The sequence below is a fragment of the Pipra filicauda genome, unplaced genomic scaffold (assembly GCF_003945595.2).
Source record: "Pipra filicauda isolate LSUMZ 115617 unplaced genomic scaffold, ASM394559v2 scaffold395_size657635_pilon, whole genome shotgun sequence".
Classification (NCBI taxonomy): Eukaryota; Metazoa; Chordata; class Aves; order Passeriformes; family Pipridae; genus Pipra; species Pipra filicauda.
Window position 1 is genome coordinate 337,212 of NW_024104526.1, and position 23,446 is coordinate 360,657.

Consider the following 23,446-nt stretch of genomic DNA (forward strand, 5'->3'; position numbering starts at 1 on the left):
AAACCCAGAGTCCTCACATGCTGACATAAACCCCCCCCCCAGATTTTTTCTGCCTTTCAAGTAGTTTTAATTCTCTTTTAATTTGCTGCTCTGATGAGGGTCATAACCAAGAAAAGACAGACTTGTGAGTTTATATTTAATAAATAAACTTTTATTGAAAAATATCCTCTCATTTATTCACAGTTTCAAGTCTGAAAAAGATAATACTATTCTTGATCAACTCCAACACAGCTGAAACCATTCACTTTCCAAAACAAAATCTCCGAGGTGGCCGATAAATTTGCAAGAGTCACATCAAAGCTTCAAAGGCACAACATTTTTGTGCAGGATCCTCACTGGAATAAAGTAGTGCATCCACATATCCCACAGAAATTTCCCTGGGCTGACATCAGCAGTTAAACTGTTCCAATGCAGCCTTGCTTACAAAATATATTCCATTAAATACCAAACCAGAGCAGCTGTGAGGTTACATTTTTATGCAAAACATGGATATCACTGCAAAGCCCATTCCTGTAAGAGAAAAATCATTAATTTCTCCATGGTGAAGAACAGTTACATTTATATCCACAACTCCAACTTGGCATTTCAAACAAAGAAACGCTGGGAGCTGAACGAGTTTTGTTGGGATAAAAAGGAATCTGTGCTTTCCCAGGTGTCCAATGTAACAACGTGGTGATAACATCACCTCAATAAATACAGATATCCCATGGGAACACAGCCCAGTGATCCCATGCAGCAAGGCACTGGTTCTGCTGCTCTGCAGGGTTGCAGTCACTGGATCCCCCTGTTGCTGCCCTCAGAATTTGGAGCCAGCTGCTCCAGTAAATTCAGGATGAGATCCGTGCGTTCCAGCAGGGTCAGGCCCTTGTTGGCAGTCGCCCGCAGGAGCAGGGAATAAACCTGCTTGTTTGTCTTCAGAACCACTTCTTCTTCATTAATGCCCCTACAAAGAAAAGAAATCATACAAATTATTACCCAGCCACGATATTTTATTCTGCAAATTATCAAGACTGTTATTAAATAACAACATTGATGAGTATCCCTGTGGAACCACATGGCTGGGGTTGTGGAATCTCCTATTTCCTCAGCCCTCCCATATCCTGCTGTTTCACAGAACTGCAGTCAGAGCCTGCTCTTTATACTGCAGGAAAGAGCATAAAATATAAATAAATATTATAAATAAAATGTCCAGGCAGCAGTCAGGTTAATTGCAAGAACTTCAGGAATGACCGAGAAACGTTGAAGCAAATTAAATTCCTCACCCACTTGGCAGAAATCAGACAGGTTCATTTATTATACAGAGCAGGTAGTCAATAAAAAGCCACTGAAATGCAAAGTATTTCTGGGATAAGTTACAAGAATTCCCAGAACAAAGTATTACTTTAAATTACTTTTCCCCTCCGATTTGCACAGCCAAGTTCTGTTCTGCTCCTGCATTTCACTTTGAGAGGATAAAACTGGTTTCATCCAGTTTTATTGCCAGTCTGCAAGTTTTGCTATCAAACGTTAGTTTTCCCACATGTTCTCCTGTCCTCTGCACTTGAGACCCTGAAGCAGCATCTGTGAGCTCCAATTTGCTCCCTTTTCAGCCCGTTATTAAGGCATAAAACAGACCTTACCTTCTGCAAAGCAGAAGGGAAGGAAAGCACACAGGATGTACAGAAGGCACTAGAAAGGTTAAATGAAAGGTAGCTTTAAGCTTGGCCTCAAAGTTACAAGAAGTTGAACACATTTTAACAGTCCCATTTCACAGCATTCAAACATGTTCCCTGTGTGGAACCTTCCCTACAAAACCCCACTCAAGAGACAATGACAACCAAGTAAATATGGGGGGGAAAAAACCCTACAAACCAAAGAATGAGGTTTCTGTTTTACCACACTTGCCCATGTTATGAGACCAGAGAACTAAACCACTGTACTCAGTGAGCTGGGACATCTGCTCAGTGACACTCTGTGTTTCACATATTCAGATTGCCACCTTGTGGGAGCTTTTTTAGGAGGTGAAAGCATCTGACACTGCCTAAACCAAGCTAAGAACACACACAGGCTGTGTTCCCCTCATGTTTTCTGTTCACCACTCTCCCACTAGCAGCAGAATTAATTCATTTCACAGTTTAGTTTTAGCAAAACACCTCTTGCATCAGCAGCACTTCAATTCCAAAAACTACGAACTTCCAAGCCTAAAAGAATCCCCTAAAACTAATGCCCCTTTTTCATAACTTAACTTTTATATAACATTAGAAACAGCTCCTGCTCCCTCTCTATTTCCAGCATGACTGTGTGCCCACATTTCTTCTCAAGTATTCTGCTTGCAAAACTACACTGACATTTTATCACCAAGATAACTCCAGAGATCAGCAGCACACAGCAGGTGCTCTGTCCCACATGAAACCCAGTCTCAGGATGAAGGACACTACATAATGCACCTCATTCCCTGGACAAAGTTTGATTAAAACAAAAGACGAGAAGTGTGCCAGCAAAATCACATCAGTTAAACTGCTTTGTCTGTGAATTTATACCTAGGAGAGGATTTATATCCTCTAAAGGATAAGTTAGATATGAATCACTGATGCTTTACCACATTCTGTGATACCTGTTTTGTGCATTTCAGACCACATTTACAAGTTAGGGTTGTCCTATTTGAATACAGCCATTCAAGTCTGACTTTTTTGTCCTCGCTCCTGGACTGATATGAGGAAAGAGGAGAGAAAAAGCTTCCTAGGCACACTCAATAAAGATATTTCTTGGTCATTCCCTCAGTTACACACAAACCCACAGAAAACATTCAATATTTAGATAATCAAGGCATATCTCATCTCCTTCTCCATGCAGAAAGGTCATCTCCATAAAAGAATATATATTACACTTCCTCAAACTTTAAGAGTACACAGTTTGTGGGGATTTGTGGATGACAATCACACTGACACACATGTGCCAAGGTTCAACTTACCCAATCTTCTTTTTGGTTGAAGTTAACAGTTTGATGGACTGGAGGAGAAGGAAGGACATTCTGGACTCAAAGATACTGAGCAGTTTCAAGACTTCTTCTTTGTTCAGGCCCACAGAGGAATCACTTGGTGACACACCCTCAGCAGGACTTCTGTCCTTGCTGATCTACAGGGAGAGAAACAACCAAAAACCATTTCACTGAACTCCACCATTTAGACACAGGTAATGAGTCAGAAAACCCCACCTGCAGGTGAGCTGAGTGGTAAAATGTGGAAAATAGGGACTTAAATACTCCATGTTTTGCCCAAAATTGCCAGGAAGGGATAAACACACATCAGCAATTACTGCAAGTAATTACTGATTGAGGCATCAGGAACCTATTCACACTGGCTACAGACAGCCCTCCACATTTTAATAATTAAATATTAAATACACCACAGAGAAAGAACTCCCTTTTTTATTGGACACACATTTGGAGGTTCTTAGGTAAGGCTTTTAAGGGATAACATGGGCCCTTTAAGGGATAATAAGAGTTGCATAGAACACCATTAAGAGTTTTAATCCATCTCAGGACCATGTTGTAGAAGAACGTTGTTATCCACTTCCAGGCTAGGAGAGAACTGCAATAGATTCTAACTCTGTCCACACTATTTGAGGTACCAGCTCTGTGGAAAAGTAACCCAGGAATATTTTAACTGCCAAGTGACCAGTTTTTTGTGAATGCAAGAGCCAGAAGGGAGCAGGTATCACACCACTTGAGGTTCCTTTACCTGTTCACTTTCTGCCACAAGCTCCTTCCTGATGAGCTGGAAAGCACCCTTGGTTTTGGTCATTATATCCAGGGCCCCAAACAAAGTCTTCAATTTCCCAGCACTGCTGTTCTGACCTAAAAAAAGTAAAAATGAAGGACAAAATAGCTTATGTTACAGACTGTACTTTTTCTTCCATCTTCAAGAGTTCAGGAGAAAATCACATACTGTCCTAGTCAGCTGAAAACCAGCAAGATAAAAATGCCTTGTTTCCTCTCTTGAGGAAAATTCTATTCTGAGCAGCAGATTACCCCTGCACTCATACACAATGTAGGTATTTAAAAATGAAACCAAGTAGGCAGTGGGAGTTTGGAAAGCTGTTGTAAGGCAGAGCTACACTTACTGGCCATCTGGAATTCTGCAAAGGCCACTCTTTCCAGCTGCACACGCAGGAACTCACAGGGTGCATCCTTCAGGAGCTGGAAGAGTCGCACTGCTTTGCTGTAGTGAAGATCAGCAAGGACACGGTGCTGCTTCCTCAGGTGTTCATCTCCAACCTGCACTCAGAGTAGGGCACAGAGTGAATCCCAGACAGCGAATCCCAGTGAATGCAGCCACTAAAAAGCTGTATTTGCAAACTGTTGTGAAATACCACACATTTCTTTGGTTAAATAATTCAAATAAATATATCCCAGCTAGAGGTAGAAGGATAAATATCAACCTCCACACACACTGGATGTGTTAAGGATGGAACTGATGCAGGAAACCAACCCAGTGTGTACCAATACCTGGTTCCTCAGGCAGCTGTGGTACATGGAAGCCAGCCTGTGGTGGATGGTGGCAGCCCTGTACTGGCACAGGGGCTGTCGTTCGGACACTGTATCAACATCACAGTACTTCAAGGACTTCATCATGGCTTCACTCACTTCCTTCTCTATCTACAAAGTAAATAAATAAAAAAGCCCAAATTTAAAAACAGACCTGGGAGAGGGACTTTTCATCAGGCCATGTAGTGATAGGACAAGGGGGAAAAGCCTTAAGCTGAAAAAGGATAGATTTAGATGAGATACTGGGAAGAAATCGTTCCCTGTGAGGGGGGTGAGGCCCTGGCACAGGTTGCCCAGAGAAGCTGTGGCTGCCCTATCCCTGGAAGTGTCCAAGGCCAGGCTGGACAGGGCTTGGAGCAACCTGGGATAGTGGAAGGTGTTCCTTCCAACCCAAACCATTCTATAATTCCACAATTCCACCACCATTTTTGCTCCCTGTCCAGTTTTTCAGGAAGACAATTATACATTTTTCCCAGATGTGATGAATGCTCTCTGTTACCTGTTCCTGAGCCTTCCTTGATAATGGAGCATAGTCCTGCTGCAGAGTTGCCATAGTGAAGTAGGTGGTGGAGAGCTCCCAGTTCACGGAATCCCAAACAGCTGGATGCACATCTCTCTTACCCAGGGACCTTAATGCCTTCAGATAGTAGTCAATAGCCTACAGATGACAAAATCATGCACATACAGAGTTACTGCCTGTATTTCTAACAATGAGAAGTTAATTTCCCTTTACTCATCATCAAAGGATTCTCAAAATACCTGTCTGGGTCTTCTTCAATATTTTCTTTACATCCATTTGGTAAGAACTTTAATCCTGATCATGCAATTCTCTCTCTCTTGTGTGTGGCACTACAGTACATTAAACATCTGAATGTCACAGCCCCAGAGCAGTGAAATCAAACCTCAACAACAATACTGAAGCCTGCACAGCAAGGACTGGCATAGTATGAAAGCAGGATAGGTATTTCATCTAAACTTACACATGTTTACCAAGGTATTGCAAGTAAAAGGCACATTAGAGAGTCTGGGCCATGCTAAAACCAGGGTGATGTTACCTTATTGTAATAAAGGGCCTCTTCTGGGGAGAACTCCCTTTTGAAGTCCCCTTCAGCTGCACAGTGGGCCTGGGCACAGATCCTCATCAGCCTTCCTGTGTTGCACAGCAGCAGAGCAGCATTGGTGGCATCATCAATGGACTCAAAATTCTGAATTCCTTCTTCAAAGCAAGAGAAGCTTTTCTTCCAGAGCTGCTGCTCCGTCGTCGAGACGTTTTTACTCACTGGGGTGAAGGCACAAGGCTTAGAGACTTGTTCTTGAAAGGTAACTGAACAAACATTTCCATCATGTTCCCTTTCTCATAAATGACCTTTTAGAATTTAAGGGTGGGAAACGATTCTGAAGACCCAATTCATGGAAAATACTCCTAAGATTTCCATATGCTTGAGGGTTTAATACCTGAAGTGTACTACTACACATACTGTACTTCCAAAGAATTCCAATAACATTACACACAAAACACCAGGAAATCTACAGGATAAAGCAGATTTTGTTTCTGCAGTAACACTCAGGGTATTGGAGTTACTACTAAAAACTTAAAGCATGAAACAAATAAAATGTGACCTCTACACACAAGTAAAATTCAGTATTTTAAGCTTTGACTTTGGCTAAATAACAGTTCTGCAAAGACCCAGAGATGATGACAAATTACAAGATGGAAAGTCCAACCCCAAATCCTTCAAATATTACTTGGACAAAGGTCACAGGAAACAGCTGGTATTTGGGAAACCACCTGTTTACACTGAACCACCAGCACCTAATTCGTTCTAGTTTATACAACTCTGACTTGTGGACAAGATATTACTGGGTTTGCATTCAAAAACAAAACCCCACTGAACACCTGACTCTACAAAGCAGCTTATGCAACTGCATTTCCTCAAAAAAGCCCACCAAAAAATAAACCAGAAGGAAAGATTCCAAGGATTAACTTACCAGAAAGTTCACAGGCCGACTTTACTAAAGTTATTCTTATGTTTAAATTAAACTTCTGCTTGTTCATGCTGGGCTAAACCAAACATATCAAGAAGGCAACATGCCTTCCCTTTCATAACAGAGTTTAAAGTTTCCCTCATGCATTTTTGAGGGCATTCTAGGAATTTTTTTTAAAGGAATTTCTCCAAAGCTGTCTATTCCCTTACTCAGTCTAGGTTCAATTAAGTACAGTGTACAAGTAATCTATTGTAGACAAATAATTAAAATGGATATTAAAGAACTACTAAGTTATTTAAATGTCATCTTTACAATCAGAAATAGATGAGCTTTTTCATATTATTTGTGAACTTGATCACTGCTGTAGCTCCCTGAAATAGTCAGAAATGGAAAAAAAGGACACTTGCCCACTCTCTCTGTCTGCACTGCAGCAGCCTGGTTCATGTAGAACACTCCAATCTCATTCCTGATATTGCCCATCCTCTTTAGCACCTGGATGTGCTGCTCTGGGTTTTCCTTTTTTAAATTACTGAACAGTAAGATTTCATAAGCTGCTTCATAGCATTTGCAGCTGACAGAAAGCTGGTATTCCAAGTCTGTGGATAAATCCGTAGCCCAGGCAAACACTGGAAAACAAAATGCAAAGCCTGCATGTCAAACAGTATTTCCCAACATACTGAAATCTGGTAAATTTTACTTATTACTTAAAATAATTACTGTCTCTAGTAATTTTACAGCTTCAGGCTTGTCATCCAATATCTAGACAAGTATGACAGGCTTGAAAAGCTTTCTCTGAAGAAAACAGAAGGGAAGTGCAATAAACCCTCTGCCAGAAATGCTCCTAGTGCATGGTTTTGAACAAACACAACAAAATTACTGATGTTGGTCACATATCCAAATTCTGGCAGTTGTGTCAGGTTCGTACCTTGGCACCTGGATTCTCTGTGAAGGCTGTGCAAGATCTCCTGATCTTCTTTAGTCTGGTAATTATATTCTTCAAGATAAGCTGCTCTGTTGTTTGCATTCTGAGCCAGCATTAGCTGGATGTCTCCACAAAGGGTTAAACACTGGCACAGGAACATCAACACCTCTGGAAGCATGCTGCCACAGAGACAGCAGTAGGTATCTGTTGGGAAAAAAAAATCCATGGATGAGGGAGGGGGGAAGAAAAAAAATTACATATCCCAAGGCTTGACACAGACTGACAGTATAACTGGGTTTTATGTGACCTGTCTGCACACAGAGACTGTGACAACACAGGCTCTTCTCAGAACTAACTTATTTTAAACTCACAGTTGCTGATGGTTTAACAAGAGCACTCTGGTAATTACAAATGCTAATGTCAGATTTGACTAAAGGAAAACTGACTTTCTACAGATTAACTCAAATGAGATACAGCTTGAAAAGTTACTATCCAAAAGGTAGAGCTAAAAGTTGATTCTCAAGTCTTTAAGAGACTGAAAGCTGGAGAGTGCTCTGAGTTATCAATAAGCATGTTGATGCTTTGTGCTAAGATCAAGTGGCTTTGCTTTATAAGGCTCCTCCTGCCCCAAGCCCTACAAAAAATGGAAGCCAAACAGCAGCACTATAGCACTACTGGCATTTCCTAATTGTTACTCTCATTATGGCACTATTAGCCTGAACAGTCTGATTTAACTGCTTTCCTTTTCCTCAAAATTCGAGTAATACTTGAAGATGTATCTCATTTTAGAGGAGCATCCAATTCTGCTGATGAACAAGTCTGGTATTTCTCAGAGTCAAGAATGTATTTAAATGACATGGGAACCACCAGGCATTTCCAGGGAAAACACACCAGCTTGCAGGGATAGCACTTAGAGCACAGAATACTGTCTTGGTCTTGGCACCAGGGCTGAATCCCCCAAACTCAAACGCTCTGAAGCTCCAAATCCACACTCAAGTTTCCCAGCCTGTCAAAATGGAAGCATCTTTCTATCAATCAGTGACTAAAGTTATCCTCACTACAGACTTCCGTCCCGAATAATGAGCCAGACACTTAGTTTAACTAAACACAAGGTTGTCAGACCTGTCACTGCACACCAGTGGGATAAATCACGCACAGCAATATATGACATTCTGAGAGGTGTCTACAGGCAGTGGCACAGGAGACAAATCCCTTCTAACAACTTACCATGGCACTGCAAAGCCAGCTTGATGTACCGGAGTGCTCTCCCATATTTCTGCAGAATCATGGCAGCATCAGACAGGACATAATAAGCTTTTGATGATTTCAGAATGAGCTGGAGTTTCATTTTGTACTGCCACGATCCAGGAATCATTCCTGACTGACTGGAATGCTTACCCTTCTGAAACGAGCCCACTGCAACAGGAACAGAAGCTGATCAGTAAATCTCTCTGTAACACATGCCAGACACTGGACACAACTTCGTCAGCTCAGACAGAATGGAAATTGCCTTATTACAGCCCTGCACAAGCAGAGTTATGGCAGCCTGTCTGCCACTACATTTATCATCTGCAAAATGGACCCAGTGCTTGGCACTATTCCACGTACTCCTCCTGCTATCAGGATGCTGGAACACAGTGAGACAGTGACAGGGCAGCTCACCTCTGCCCTCAAACAGCTTGTGAAACACGGGTGCAGAGGCCAAGACTATTCCCTTAGGTAACAGAAGAACAGAACAAGAAAGCCACAGGCAGAATTTGTCATGTTATCCAGCAAATCCTTAAGATAAATGTTCTGTTTCAGTCTTGGTGACAAAGCCTCCATTTGTGGGTTTAGCCTCCAGCACAGAAGGAACTGGATAACCTGGTCTTTCCCACAAGGAAAACCGATGACTTTCTCATACTCATTTCAAGATATCCTCTGTGTAAGATGATGATGTTTTTCTTTGATGTTGCAGCAGTTATGGAACCAGAAAGAACAGACCACTGATTTAAGGCCTGTACCTGCCAAAGGACAGAATTTTGCCCTGACAATATTTGCACACAGAAATGAGTCTCTTGCTTGCAGGTGGACCTGCAAGGCCTGACTTGTAAGCCCACTGTCTTATAATAATATATAAGAAGTAAATACAGTAAGTAAAATTTTAAGCACTATTAGGACCAAAATAAATCTAACCCAGTGACACCTCACACACACACACTGCACATACTCTATATACATACACTATTCTGAAATAGTTCAAATCAGAAATTCCAGAATTGAGAGCCCTTATCCTTTCTGTATGTATGTAAATATATACATGTGGCACAGAAACTACATAACTGGCCTCACAGAAAACAAACCCATGTACTGGAAAAGCAAAAGTCAACAAGTAGCAGTGCTGCTACTTCAGGGATGAACTCGAGCACAGATCCAGGAATCAAATCAAGTATTTTTTTGTGTAATATTTGCCTCCCACACTCCCAGGAAGCACTTGTTTCTAAACTGAACAAGTGAATATGTGGGCACTCTCCCTGCCAGCTGGCAGGGAGCTGCTGCAGTGTGTCATCAGTTCCAAGCTGTGAAGGCAGAAGACAGAGCCTGGCTGCAGGAGAGCTGCCATCAGCACACTGCTCTTGCTGAGCTGACCTTGGTAACGCTTCTTAGGAAATCTTGGTACAAAAACACAACTTTCTGATAGAGGCCTTAAATTCTGTGGTCATGCATCTGATAATAACTAAGAACGTGTGTATATCTCCAGGTCATTGTCATCCCAGAGACAATCAAAAAATTGGAAGAGAAACATGAGGACACTGAAAGTCATATCTCAAAACTGAACTGGCTTATTATTTAGAGATTTTCAAAGGGAGAAAGGGGGGAGAAAGGTAAGAATAAAGAATTGTAAAAATAGGCAAGACAAATTTCTTTCTGAGCTATGCTTACAGGGCTCCTTGACCTGCTGAGAACTCTGCTACTTTCAGAAGAAAAGTCTTTCCTAGAACCTTTTATGTCACTCCAGAGAAAAATAAAATAGACTATAGTCTGAAACTTCTGGAGTTTGGGTATTTAAGATAACAAAACATCTTTTATTTGCTGCTTCCTTTCACAACTGTAGAGGTAAAAGAAAGAAAACAAAATCCTAGTTAACATTTTATATGCAATTCAGCAGCAAGCATAATGTAGGAGCAAATCCTGCCAGAAGGCAGAAGTTCTTCCAGGAAACATCCAAGTCACACACGAAGAAATTAAGACTATTTTAAAAACAACCCACAGAACTTAAGGTTCTCTACATACCAAAGCCCAAAATATCAAGCCCTTATGGAAGTCATCTGAAAGCCACATCTTAATAGGGTCCAGTAAAATTATGTGTTTACTCATAAAAGACTCTTTGATATGCAAAATATCCCAAATGAGCTTCTCTCTTCATATTTAAAAAGGAACAGACTGTTCTCCAATTTTAGGTGTTTGCTTTTCCTTAGGCAGTCCTGTAATTAGTGACTTAAGCACACTGCTTTGACAATCAAAATAAAGCAGCAGCAGTTTGTGTTGGCACTGGAAAGGTCTTATTTGCACAACAATACAACTTACTTTTGTCTAAAAATAAGGCCATCTGCTTTTCCAGACACTCGGGACCACCACTGGTGGATTCATCTTCATATTTCAAGGGGATTGGAGTGCTGGGGTCGGCTGCTGGAAGGTCACCCTCCTTTTTAACACTGCTGTCGACAGACTTCAAGCCCTGCAAAAGGAAGAAATGGTTTCACTCACCTTGAGAGCAATATTTAGCAAACATGGAGTAGATCAAGAGTTGGGTGGTGGGTGAGGGAGCATTGGGAAGCTGACAGTGAACTCACCTCCAGGACGTGGTTGAGCACCAGCCGGCAGCGCTCCTCGGTGCCGTGGCAGACTGGGAATGCACAGCTGGGCTTCATGGGAGCAGCAGGGAAGGAAGAGAATGAGTGTTCACCATGGGAAAATATGAAAATGACTGGCCAGAAGATGCAAATGAGAGGCAGCATTAAGGAAAAGCATTAATGGGACACCTGAACTCTGTGCTAAGAAGCGTCACAGTATTTCTCTCCTTTGCTCGGTGAGCAGTTCATGTACCCGGGCTCCTTGGTCCCTCCTGGTAATTCCAAAGACAGTGGAAAGCAGGGATGACTCTATTCCATAACATCATTAAAAAGCATCCAGAGAGGGTCTGCATTGCAGACCCTGGAAGATAAGCAGATTCAATACCACACCGAAATCATTTATTCAGCCTATATGAAGTTGCACTTTTGTCACCTTTGAACAACTCAATGCCCTGGAGTTTTTTGGGGAAGTTTGTATTTTTGTTTTCTTCTGGGGTAAAGTAGAAAGAGAAACTCAAATGTTTCTGCACCTGCACAAATTGTCATGTTTTCAACTGATGGACCTTGGAGTGTTCATAATTAAGACAGCAATAGCAGTTACAAATATTTTTAGGAAATCATCATCTTTGCTCCCCAGTACAGATGTTGGAAAAAAGGTTTCACTTTTGACCATTTAGAGCAATTTCATAATCACATCCCTACCTAGGGAAGGCAAGTAAAACATCAGAGGTAAAATGTTATGAACAGTTTCTTCACTGATCTTCCCAGATCCTTGTGTTCCTCTATTTTGTTACAATAATGTCCAGGAAGAGCAATGAAGGCAGCGCTGTTACAATTCTGATTATTGGTTTATGAAGCACATATATCCCAAGGAACTTTCAGGAATACTTTGGATATGCATCCAGCTGTTTCCTTAGACACCATATGTATACATGTGCAGAGTAAAGTGTCATCTCTATTTTAAAATTAACTATAACCAAAATTTCAAGGAAATCAAAATTGCTGGCTTCTGACCTTGGAAAGACAAATAAAAGTGGGAATTCAAGGACTAACTCTTTGAAAATGAAGTAGCTGATGCTCCTGGAGAAAAGATCAAACATTAAATGTGGGTCCAGAAAAAATTACTAAGATACCCAAGGTATCCACACAAACTCATGGTCATCTCAAAATGGCCAAGGGTGACAATTCTTTCTCTACTGCCAAGACAGGAATATGCAAAATTTTGCCCTAAAGAACATATGGAAGATGGTAGGGAAAAATCTGCATTAAACTGTAAAATTCAAACACCTCAAATTTTATGAGCAGCTCACAAAAAGTTTCTTTTCTCCCCTTCAGTTACCCTGAAGACAAAACTAACAGGTAACTGAATTTCACTGCCCAAGTTTGTCACAGGAACTGAATCTTCCCAGAAAACCCCTAAAACCCCCCCAGTGTCACTCACACGTATTCGATGCACAGACTTGTACTTTTCTGGCACTGACAACTCTCCAACAGATTTGATTATTGCCACTGCTTTATTGTCATCTGGGGGGTCAGAACTGTTACTGTAGGAACCATTTTCATCACTGTCTGGCATTTCTTCCTCTTCCTCGCTGTAACTCTCATCAGAATTTCCATTTATAGGGAAGTCTGTACTGTCTTCTTTTTTAGGTTCATCCAACTGAAAAAGCTCTGATAACATGTAGTTTGCTGAAGCAATAATCTTTTTAAAGAAGAGGAAAAAAAAAAAGTCATTTTCAAGGTATACTTTTCTTCTGAGAGACAAGAACAATATAAATTATCTTAGAATAAGGAGGACAGAGCACATGCAAACAGGTGCTTAATAACCTGTAAACAGAGCCTGATCAAGTTCCCTGAGAGGGAAAAAGATCCAAGCCTAATCAAGTTTAGAAGAGAATAAAAAAATCAACTGGTAAAGAATGAGTATTGCCTGTTCTAAGAGCTTGTAGATAACAGGAGACAGCACAAGGATCTTATGCAAGTAAAAAAAAAATTGCAGATTCTACTGGGATTTTGAGGACTTTTCACAGCTTTAGAAGGAATCTATGAAATTCTTAATAGTTTACAACAAAAGATGTAGCACATATTAACTAATCAACTCTAAATACAATTCAGGTTTTTCACATCACATTTTTGGGATTAATTTTCAGTTGAAAACAGCTTAAATCTAAATCATTTATAGACTGTCTAACCCAACCCACTTGCTGCAAGCAGGTTATCCAGTTGGGATGGAGACTAAAACCTCTCTGGTTGACCTGTCTCAATTTTCAGCCACCTTCAGAGCAAAAATGTTCTTATATTCAAATTTTACACTGTCTATCCAAGATCTGCTCCCAAAAGGCTCCTTGGGAACAAGAGTAAAAGAGTAAATGTAATGACAAGTTCCTTTTTAGAGAAGGACAGGAGACTCGTGCAGCAATGAGGGTCACCAAAGGCAACTAATTAAAAAAAATAGCGTGGGAATTCTTTAAACACAAAATCAATTTTTAAGGATTATAAATAAATTTAAATTCTCTCCCTTGAAAGGAGGAAGAAGCACACACCAGGTGCATTACAATGACAGCATTTCTATTTACTTACACAAAAGTACAAGAAAACACAGAATTCTTACTTGAGGGTGTCTGCCATTGTCCAATAACTTCAGACAATTCAGGAGCAATGTTCTGATAGTGCCATAGTGTTTCTTGTTCTGGTTTTTCTTCAGCATCATATTGCAAGCAACTCTGAAAGAAAGTTGAACAAAACAGTAAAATCCCTGGGTAATTTCTCTGTGCTTAGAAGAAAAAGAAGCTTCAAACAATTTTACTGCCAATGTAGATCTGCCAAACTTTAGGATGGGTCTACAACTTTCTTACATGGAGGAATGCTGAAAAGGAGAAAGTCTGTTGTGATTTAGTAGGACCGAAGTTTACCAGGTTTATGTGTGTGACTGTCATTTGATCATGATTTTTGGTCTGTATTCTTAATACAACTGCACCAAGAACTAAGTATTAGGACAAAAATTATGAAAAACTCACTTGTACAGAAGAATTGCCACTGGCATTGTAAAAGGGTTTTGGTATTTGTCTTCTGTCTCTTCACAAAGTGTGGTGAGATCATAGAGCTTTACTATATCACTCCCACTTGCTGCAAAATAAAATCTTTCATTAATCAACATGACTTTACCATAAATCTTTTCAAGTTAATCTAAACCTCCTTACCTTTAAACAACCAATAAGTATGTCCTTCTTTGGTGCAATTTGATTTCAGAAAAGACAAGATATTTTGAGCAATATCTTTTATCACTTTGGTCGAAAAATTTGAGTTTTCCAAATTGGGAATATCTTCAGTCTTGATCATTTCATATTTCTGCAAAGAATGTATGTTAAAACTCAAGATTAGGAGGGTTTTCTGCCACCTACGCCCCCAAAATTCACGTATCAGTGTCTCCATCAACAGCTAAAAGAAACAAAGTCTACAATTATGGTAAACTGAGTTAATTTCTATGATTTTAAGCAAAGACATCTTGACTAAACTACTCAATAAAAGCTTTCAGAAGGATCCACTTTGTGACAAACATGGTAAATGGAGAAAAAAAAAGATGTCTTGGCAAGATTTTAAGATGTAAGATGATTTCTGCTGTTGCATTTTTTATTTTTGCCTTCACTCATATATCAGGGGAAGAAGGAATCTTGCATGCATGAAAGGGAGGGGAAAAAAGAACACTATTTTTAGATGACTGCTGCAAGCTGTCTAGAGGCCTCTCATTCTGCAGCACAGGATTTTTGTAATCTTTTTTTGTCAGAACAGTAGAGAGAGATCTGCTACAACTGAAGCCATTTCAAAAACTAGAGAACAGATTATTCTATTGGCCCCTAATGCAAAGGGCCAGACTTACCTGAACAATTCCATTCACATGAAAGCACATCACGAGCTCTGGGACGTTGCATATTAAGTTGTCCAACCAATAGTCAATTCCTGTTAGCACATTTATTGGCTTGTTGTTATCCCTGAAACCAAATATTTCTAGTGTTATTTAAGTATTTATTTACTGCTGAGAGTACATTAGGGACGTTTACTAATGGGATTTAGATTTAAGTTACCTGAGAGCGGATGGATACTAAAACAATTATTTGTGAATTGTTTTAACAATGAGCTGTATCAAAACAGATTTACTGATCTCTCCAATGGAATATGCTCACATTCCATCAGCAGTTTGCAATTTTTGCCCACACTGAAACTTGAACAAGTTTCAGATGTCACATTATTACCAACATATGTACTTAACAAGGTCTAAAGGAATAGCAGTATTAGCTGCAACTAATTATACCACAAATCATCTCCCAGACCTTCCTCACAGAGCAAGGTGCTATTAATTCCTAGATGTGTCTTAAAAAGATGACAAATACACCAAGTGAGTTTCAAGTTTTTGCTCATTCTTTGCCTGTGTAGAGGCAGGAACAGAAAGAGTAGTAATCAAGTGATCAATATCAAAGTGTAACTGGAATACCTCTGTTTTACTGTTTAATAATATTTTAAGTACTTATGCCCGACTTACTTATTAAAATTCAGAGTTCCAGTAGGAGAAATTACTGCCCTCTTTTAGAAAAGCAGCAAAAAACACAGATAGATAAATAGGAAGCAAAGCAACAAATCAGTCAAGGCTATTTCCTGAAGTTCCAAGCTCACCTGAGACGCAGGCTCACAGCAGGGTATCTCCCACCTCCAAATATTGGCATGTTTGATCCCACCAACATGTGGATATCTTCAAAGGTCCACAAGATATTACGGACAAAGTCGTTTTTAAGTCCCTTCATTAAGAGAAAAAAGATTTGGTCTATAAATCACTGGCATCAGACTTGGTCTCTGTGACATTCTGTGGAATTATGAGACAGCAAGAAGCCAAAGCAGCAACTAAAAGACAGCACGTGATGAACTAGGCTACGCATTCACGGGAACTGAAAAGACTCGGGGTGCAGATGCCACAAAAGCTACTTCTACAGGGGACTGAGGTTCTCTCTGGGTTCCAATTTAGACCAGATTTGAAGTGTGTGATGTTCAGACTGGGGGTTCAGATCTCACAGATATCATACCTGACTGTTTTCCCCGTCATTGAACAAAGGAGTCAGGTTTTGTTCTTTGGGGGCTGAGGCCACGTGCCCCACTATATATGAGGGTTCAAGAGGCACATTTCCCTGTGGAAAGCACAAGGATAAGGAGTGATTCTGCTGCTGAGGTCAAGTTAGGCCATTCAAAGAGAATATGAACAACAAAAGCACATAAGGGAAAAACCTTTACCTCTAACATCTTTAAATAAGTATGTATTAAACTACCACAAGCCTCTAGTCAGTGACTAGAATGCTTCTTTTCTATAGATAGCCCCAAAGTTTTCTGTACTTGATTTATACACTCAGAGGATCTGGAAAGAAATCAGAAAGTGGTTCTAGGAACTCCTGATTAACCCAGGGGCAGCACCAGATTACCAGTCTCCAGAAGCAAAACCTCTTTCCTGCTGTTTTATTTATAAATTAAAGAAAATCACAGTGTGCTGCTCCACAGCTGCTTTATGATAAACAGTCTGCTGATTGGGCAATAGCTGCTCAAGAGGGTGGAAGGGAGAAGTAGTCCTTTTTCTAGCAGTTTTTACGTACTGAAATATTTCTCCACTCTGGAATATTGCTACAGCACAACACATGCAGTTACATTTTTATGGATAATGAAGGTTAGAAATTCCCTAAGCTGGCTGACCAAGACACTGAGTTGGTAATACTTTGCAAGCACAACTACAGCATCTTTATTCTATTAATGCAGAATGAATACAACAGATATTTCAACCTTTCCAAAACTGAATCAATTCCTGGTTTATATTACTCAAAACCCCACAGGAATTAACAGTTTTCATAAATAACTTTAGCCACAGATGGAAACCCTGACTTAGGGCCTGATAATAATCAGTTTGTTGCATAATTACTATAAACATATCCCTTTTCATTTGTGTAATCTCATAGTAAGTATTTGCAAATGTTGCTTAACTGTTTTGCAATAGATGTTTTCATAGATGTTCATTTTCCTCTTCCCCTAGTAAATTAAAGGCCACAAAAGACTGATTTTAATGGTAGATTTAAAAAGAAAGGCCAGAACCTTAAGCTTCCACATACACTTTTTGAACATCATTTTAGATAAGGTCATTGATGACTCCTCCTAGCCAAATGCTTTATTTCTGAGCAATGCTGGAATAAATAACATTTAACATTACAGCCACAGTACAAAGTAATTTCTGAAATTTGGAGCTCTGAAACACTGGTATAAGCTAAGCTGCACTTCCTGCCAAGCTCTCCTCATGCCTTAGTTCAGCTCTTTCAGCATTTCAACATTTCAACATCCGTGCCTCTACAAACACTGAGGTGCCACATAAAACATTCTACACACCAACCTGGTTGGAGGCACCTGGATCTTCAGATAACGAGGAAGGCATTTCAAAAGGAGCTGGCCAGGAGGCCCTTCCTGCTTCATCACTCTCACCTGCAACAGGACCCTCCTGGTGCTGTTTGGAAGTGGAAGGAACAGGCTGAGCAGCTCCATCACCATTAATGCTGACAAAGAAACATTGAAAAGTTCAGTTGACAATATGCAAACAGATCCATTTTGGAGTTATGTTTGATGCACTGTTCTCAACAAATGACTTGGCTAATATACAGTTAATTAAGTCAGGCTGTTTATTTTATGCTTTAATACTTCAATTTTAAAGTAAAATACTTCAATTTCTGGTAAAACATTCACATGTTATTTCCTGATCTCATCCCTCAATTTTCTCTGTGTAAGGCTAAGTCAGTAAATAAGACAGACCATAATGGAATTTTAACATTTACTTCAGGACCAGAAATGAGGCAAAAGTAAGTGGTGCAGAATTCAAGATTCATGCAGACAGAAGGTTACCTGTAATACAAAAATTTAGAAAGTATAGCCTTCTGGTACCAGTGTTCTTTACTCTTCTTTTTTCTTTGCCACTTCTGATCAATCAGCCTTTGATAAAATTCTTTCAACCACGTCCAGTCCCCTGTCTAAGCAGTATCAGAAATAGGAAATTAAGATCAAAAAGCAAAGTAAACAAAGTGTCTTATAAACTTGCAAATACTCGTCCAAAACAAGAAAAGAAATCCAGAAAATAACTTCATAGCTGAAGTCCTGAATTGGTCATTATTGAAAATTTATCTTCTAGGAAAGTTCTTACTGAAAATTTGACTTCATTAGAAAAGTCAGAAACACAAGAGGTGACACAGTAACAAATATTTATTAAAAATGAAATCAATCAAATAGTTTAGCAATACTGAAGTAATTACAGGAAAGCGGGACATGGAATTTTAGTCCTGCAGTACCCTAAATACAGGACACCAGATGTGGTCCATGGCTAAACTGATTGCCGCAGAACAAAGCACCTCTGGCACTCACATATGATCCTCAGGAACTTCCACACATATTTCCTTGCTGGCTATTCTGTTCCTGAAATAATGCATTTTGATGCCATACTTAACAAAAGCCAACTGGTTCACCTGAGAGGATCTCATGAAGAGCTCCTGAATATCCAGCTCATCCAAGAGAAGCGTCCTCCCGATGCGATGCACGGCCATGCTCACGTGGGACTTGCTGTAAGGGATCTTCAGGAGCTTTTTAATGTTCTGGCAGGAGAAAAGTGAAAAGAGACAATATTCAGTGTAATTATACTGCACTGTAAGACAATTATTCGCAAACTAAGGCTCCATCGACGCTGACTTGGGAAGACAAACACCATCACTTCAAACATCCTCCCTTTATTGTTCTTTCCCCCAGCCCCCTTTGGTCATTTGGGGTCACTTGTCCCGGCTGTGATTCCTCCCAATTTTCCAGGCACCCCCATCCCCTCACTAGTGTGGTAGCAGAAGCAGGAAAGGCCTTGGCTCTGTGTAAGCCCTGCTCAGCAGTAACAAAAATATCTCTGTATTTTCAGCCCTGTGTTCAGCACAAATCCAAAGCAATCCCAGACCAGCCAACAGGAAGAAAATTCCCCCAGCCAAAACCAGCACACACGCTCAGGAAAATAAAACCTTACAGTGACAGTGATTTTAAACCATTCCTCAAGAAAATACATTTGTTGAGGTCAGAGAACACAAACGACAGCGAGAGAGAGACCAAGCAGTCAGTAAACACTACACACACGATTTAAACATGTTCTCTCTTTTGATAATCATGACCAGCCATCAACAAAACATTACAAAACAAATGCAAGTGGATGGCTTGGATTTTAAAGCTTTATCTTCACCACCGGAATAGCAACACTTTGTCAGGTGTCCAGAGGAATCTGGAGAGAGATGTAAGTCTGAATACAAATCTGCCAAATCTTAACACAGTAAATGAGTGTGTATGTTCCTTCTGAACAGCCTCATCTGAATTCTACAGGTATTTCCACCACCAAAAAGCTGACACAAATCAGAGGAAAGAAGCAGCAAGTTGGAGGGCAGCTCTCTCTTCTAGATATGAATAGAAACAGAAATCATCTTCAGAGTAATAATTTACATCAGAATAACTAATTTCAAACACTCAAGACAACTGCCTTGCAAGAGTGATGTGCTACATTCACTAAACTGAATATTTTAGCTGGAGATTATTTGTAGAAACCCACAGAAAATATGATTTTCTCTCTGCATCTCTTACTCAGTGATCACAACATGGCAGGGCAGAAGTTTGGGAATCTGTGTTTCACTGGGGGATCTTTGCTTTTCCTCAAAGGACACAAAGATGCCAGAAAGCCGTGACAGCATATTAAAATAAAGTTTATGCAACATAAGAGTTTGAATGACAGAACTTAAAAAGCTGTACATACCTCTGAATCAGACACCACATCTACATCATTTCCAACTGAGTCAATGAAGTCATAAGCCATCCCAAAGCTATTTAAAAAAATATGACAAGTTAACACAGGTGCAGCATGACATTAGAGACCTGGGTTTAAGTCTTATTAAATCTTTGAAAGGTTTTTTCATCAAAAAAAAAAAATAGTCCAGCTAAACATCACCAAGTGTAATGAGACTTAAAATTAATGAACAAAACAATTTCATTTTCATACTCGACAAGTTTTTCAAAGATATCTTTGAAAGTGCTTAGATCTGATTTCAAGACATTCTAAAATACTTGAAGTTTTGTTGAATTCAAGAAAAAATTGAAGTGTTTGTTAAGGCAGCTATGGGAAATCAGAGAAATTGAGTTATTTCTTTAAAAAGAAGAACAGTTTTTCAAAGAGTTTCTCTCTAAGGCGTTAAGCCTGTTAAATACTTTAATTTTAGTAACTGTCATCTAATTTCACCTCTTATTTTTCAAAACTGCCCTGCATGTTGTAACAGACACATCCCTGTATATTCCTCCACCCTCATTAAGGCCTCTCTAAATTACAAGCTACTTAAGTTAGAATATTTCAATGTACAGATCATTCTTTAAAATTAAGCCAGATATTACTATAACCCCAAAAATACACGATGTGCAAGTGTCCAAAGTTATACTTGTGCTATCAGCTTTTTAATACTGACACTAGAGAGAGATTCAACTGCCAGCCTCTATTTGATAAATAAACATAATATCGAAAATAAACAGGAAAAAAATCATGAAGCCCTGAAATACATGTTATCCTGCTCAAAAAAGTACAGCTCCTAAAAGAGATTACGAGGATTTAAACACAGATTTTCCACAAACTGTTTAATTTCACTAATTGGTTGACTTGGTATGAATTTGCTTGTTCAGCACGGGATTTGAGCCTCCTCTTTATAAACACCCTGAACTCAAGTCATTCAACTGTTTAACAAACATTCACAGTGAAAGGTAACACTGCTTTTTGGGTTTGCCCCTTATTTCACCTCCTGTGTTCACTCCGGATATAACCAGGAAATTCCATTTGCCATTAGTTTGTCAGATCCAGTTTGTAAAGATCCAGAAGAGCTATAAATTGGCTCTTGGTTTCCAAGGGGAAGCACATTTGTTCCATTTTCACCTGTTATCACAGGCAGGCTGGCTGACTGAACCAATGCAGTTTAATTTTGGCCAACCCGTGAAGAATATAAAATCAGCTTGACTGTCTCAGGCAAGGTGTCAACACGCACTTGAACAAAATAATCATCCACAGCATTACCAGCATCATTAATCATTTACAAAGGAGACAAGATTAGAGCATAAAGGTAAGAACTCAAGATGAAAAAGTAGAGGGAGAATGGTTAAGACAAAGCAACAGCTTGTTGCTACGGTAAAGTCTGTACTTTACCCTTTAGATGACACAGATTCCAAGCTCACTATTAGAATTCTTCATAAAGGCCTGGAAGAAAATAATTACCTTGAGAAGGGTTTACTTTTTTTGCTGTTGCCCAGAATGGTTGTCCCTGCTGGCCCCAACTTGGCACTCTCACGTAACCAGTTGGCCGGGGGGAGCTTCAAGTCTGTTTTCTCCTGGAGCCGAGCAAAGGCTGCCTGTGGTGGGGCAGAGGAGTATTTCACCACTGCACTGCTCTTCACTTCATTGCCTCCAAGGAACAGCACCGACCCCTGGTTTGCAAAGAGAAATTAGCCTTTTATTTTTAATATGTTGGCAATTAAAACTATCAGGCTTGCTCTCTAATCAGGTATTTTTAATAGTAAGTGACCAAACCCCAGTCCTGTATTCACTTACCTCTTTCTCCTGCATGTGCTCACGAGTATTTCAGATATCCTGAAATGTGTCAAACACAAGCTCCACTTCGTGAGTTATCACAGAATCATTAAGGTTGGAAAAGACTTCCAAGGTCATCAAGTCCAACTTATGCCCAATTCCCACCTTGTTCCCCAGCCCAAAGCACTGAGTGCCACGGCCAGTCCTTCCTTGGACACCTCCAGGGATGGGCACTCCACCACCTCCCTGGGCAGCCCTTTCCAATGCCTGAACACCCTTTCCAGGAAGAAATTCCTCCTGATGTCCAACCTGACCCTCCCCTGGCACAGTTTGAGGCCGTTTCCTCTCCTCTTGTCCCTTGTTCCCTGGGAGCAGAGCCTGAATTCCAGCCCCCCGGGCTCCCCGCTCCTGTCAGGGAGTTACAGAGCCAGAAGGTCCCCCCTGAGCCTCCTTTTCTCCAGGCTGAGCCCTCACAGCTCCCTCAGCTGCTCCTGCTGTTCCAGACCCTTCCCCAGCTCCCTTCCCTTCCCTGCACACACTCCAGCCCCTCAATGTCCTACTTGATACGAGGGGCCCAAAACCTCCCCCAGGATGTGAGGTTTGACCTCAGCAGTGCCCAGCACAGGGGGAATATTCACTGTCCTGGTCCTGCTGGACACACCATGGCTGATCCAAGCCAGGTGCCACTGGCCTTCTGGTCCACCTGGGCACAGTCATGGGGCTGAAGTGCCATTACGGTCAGCTCCCCATGGAACGTGAAATCACTCAGAAAGGCCAAAATTAAAACATAACTCCCACTAAAGTCTGAGAAAGTAAGTGCTGACTAACACCAAGCGTTCACTAACACCAACGTTAAAGCTAAACACTTCAAGTAATAACAAATAAATAACCCTCACGGCTGCCTGTTTCTTGCTAAATACAGCAAAAAACACGCGGCTGTCACACGCGTGTGAGAAGCCCTGGAGTGACACACGTTAAGGGAAAAGCAGCTCCACGGGACACCACTTACGTAAATGCGATGCACTCAGGAACAACAACAGCAACACCGCTCGCAATTAGTGCTTAATCATAATTAGCGAGCTGCCTACCGCACTCCGGCCCTGACAGCGGCATTCCAGACTGGAAAGAGGATCAGAGCCACCACTTAAATTAGAGCACCACTAGGGGATGTGTTCGCAACCACGGCTCGTAACCCTCCCCTCAGCGCCGCTCCCTCACGGCCCCTCCTCTACCGCCCGTACCTGCTTGGGCTCCTCGGCGTCCCCCCTGAGCGGGGCAGCGGCGCCCGCGCCGCAGGGCTCCTCCATCGCCCGGGGCTGGAGCGGGAACAGAGCCGGGAGCGGGGAACAGGGAGCGGGAGCCGAGGCGCTTCCCGGAGGCGGCCGGCCGGGAACAGCCACCTCTCGCGAGACTCCGCGAGAAGGAGCGGGGAAGGCGGGCTCTGGGGCGGTGCCGTGAGGGGTGAGGGCGGGGCCGTGAGGGGCGGCGGCCACAGCGCGGTTACACAGTCACAGAACCAGTTCGGGTGGAAAAGACCT

The 23,446-nt window shown here is 41.0% G+C and overlaps 1 protein-coding gene across 2 annotated transcripts; it reads right to left on the minus strand.

Moving 5' to 3' along the window:
• Positions 1-125: 125 nt before the first annotated feature.
• Positions 126-23,277, minus strand: EDRF1 (erythroid differentiation regulatory factor 1). 2 transcript variants are annotated; one of them, XM_027726451.2, is made up of 25 exons: positions 23,150-23,277; positions 21,597-21,805; positions 20,103-20,169; positions 18,796-18,921; positions 18,182-18,306; positions 17,679-17,838; positions 16,339-16,440; positions 15,935-16,056; positions 15,144-15,255; positions 14,467-14,614; positions 14,284-14,392; positions 13,878-13,989; positions 12,708-12,968; positions 11,267-11,338; positions 11,001-11,151; positions 8,661-8,849; positions 7,437-7,637; positions 6,919-7,137; positions 5,581-5,804; positions 5,025-5,183; positions 4,487-4,636; positions 4,102-4,255; positions 3,720-3,835; positions 2,951-3,114; positions 126-943 (listed from the first exon to the last, which is right to left on the minus strand). In XM_027726451.2, the coding sequence occupies exons 1-25, from the start codon at positions 23,213-23,215 to the stop codon at positions 772-774; spliced, it is 3,690 nt and encodes a 1,229-aa protein (XP_027582252.1). In that variant the 5' UTR covers positions 23,216-23,277; the 3' UTR covers positions 126-771. The 2 variants fall into 2 exon arrangements, with proteins under 2 accessions (XP_027582252.1, XP_027582254.1); XM_027726453.2 differs by lacking the exon at positions 16,339-16,440.
• Positions 23,278-23,446: the final 169 nt, after the last annotated feature.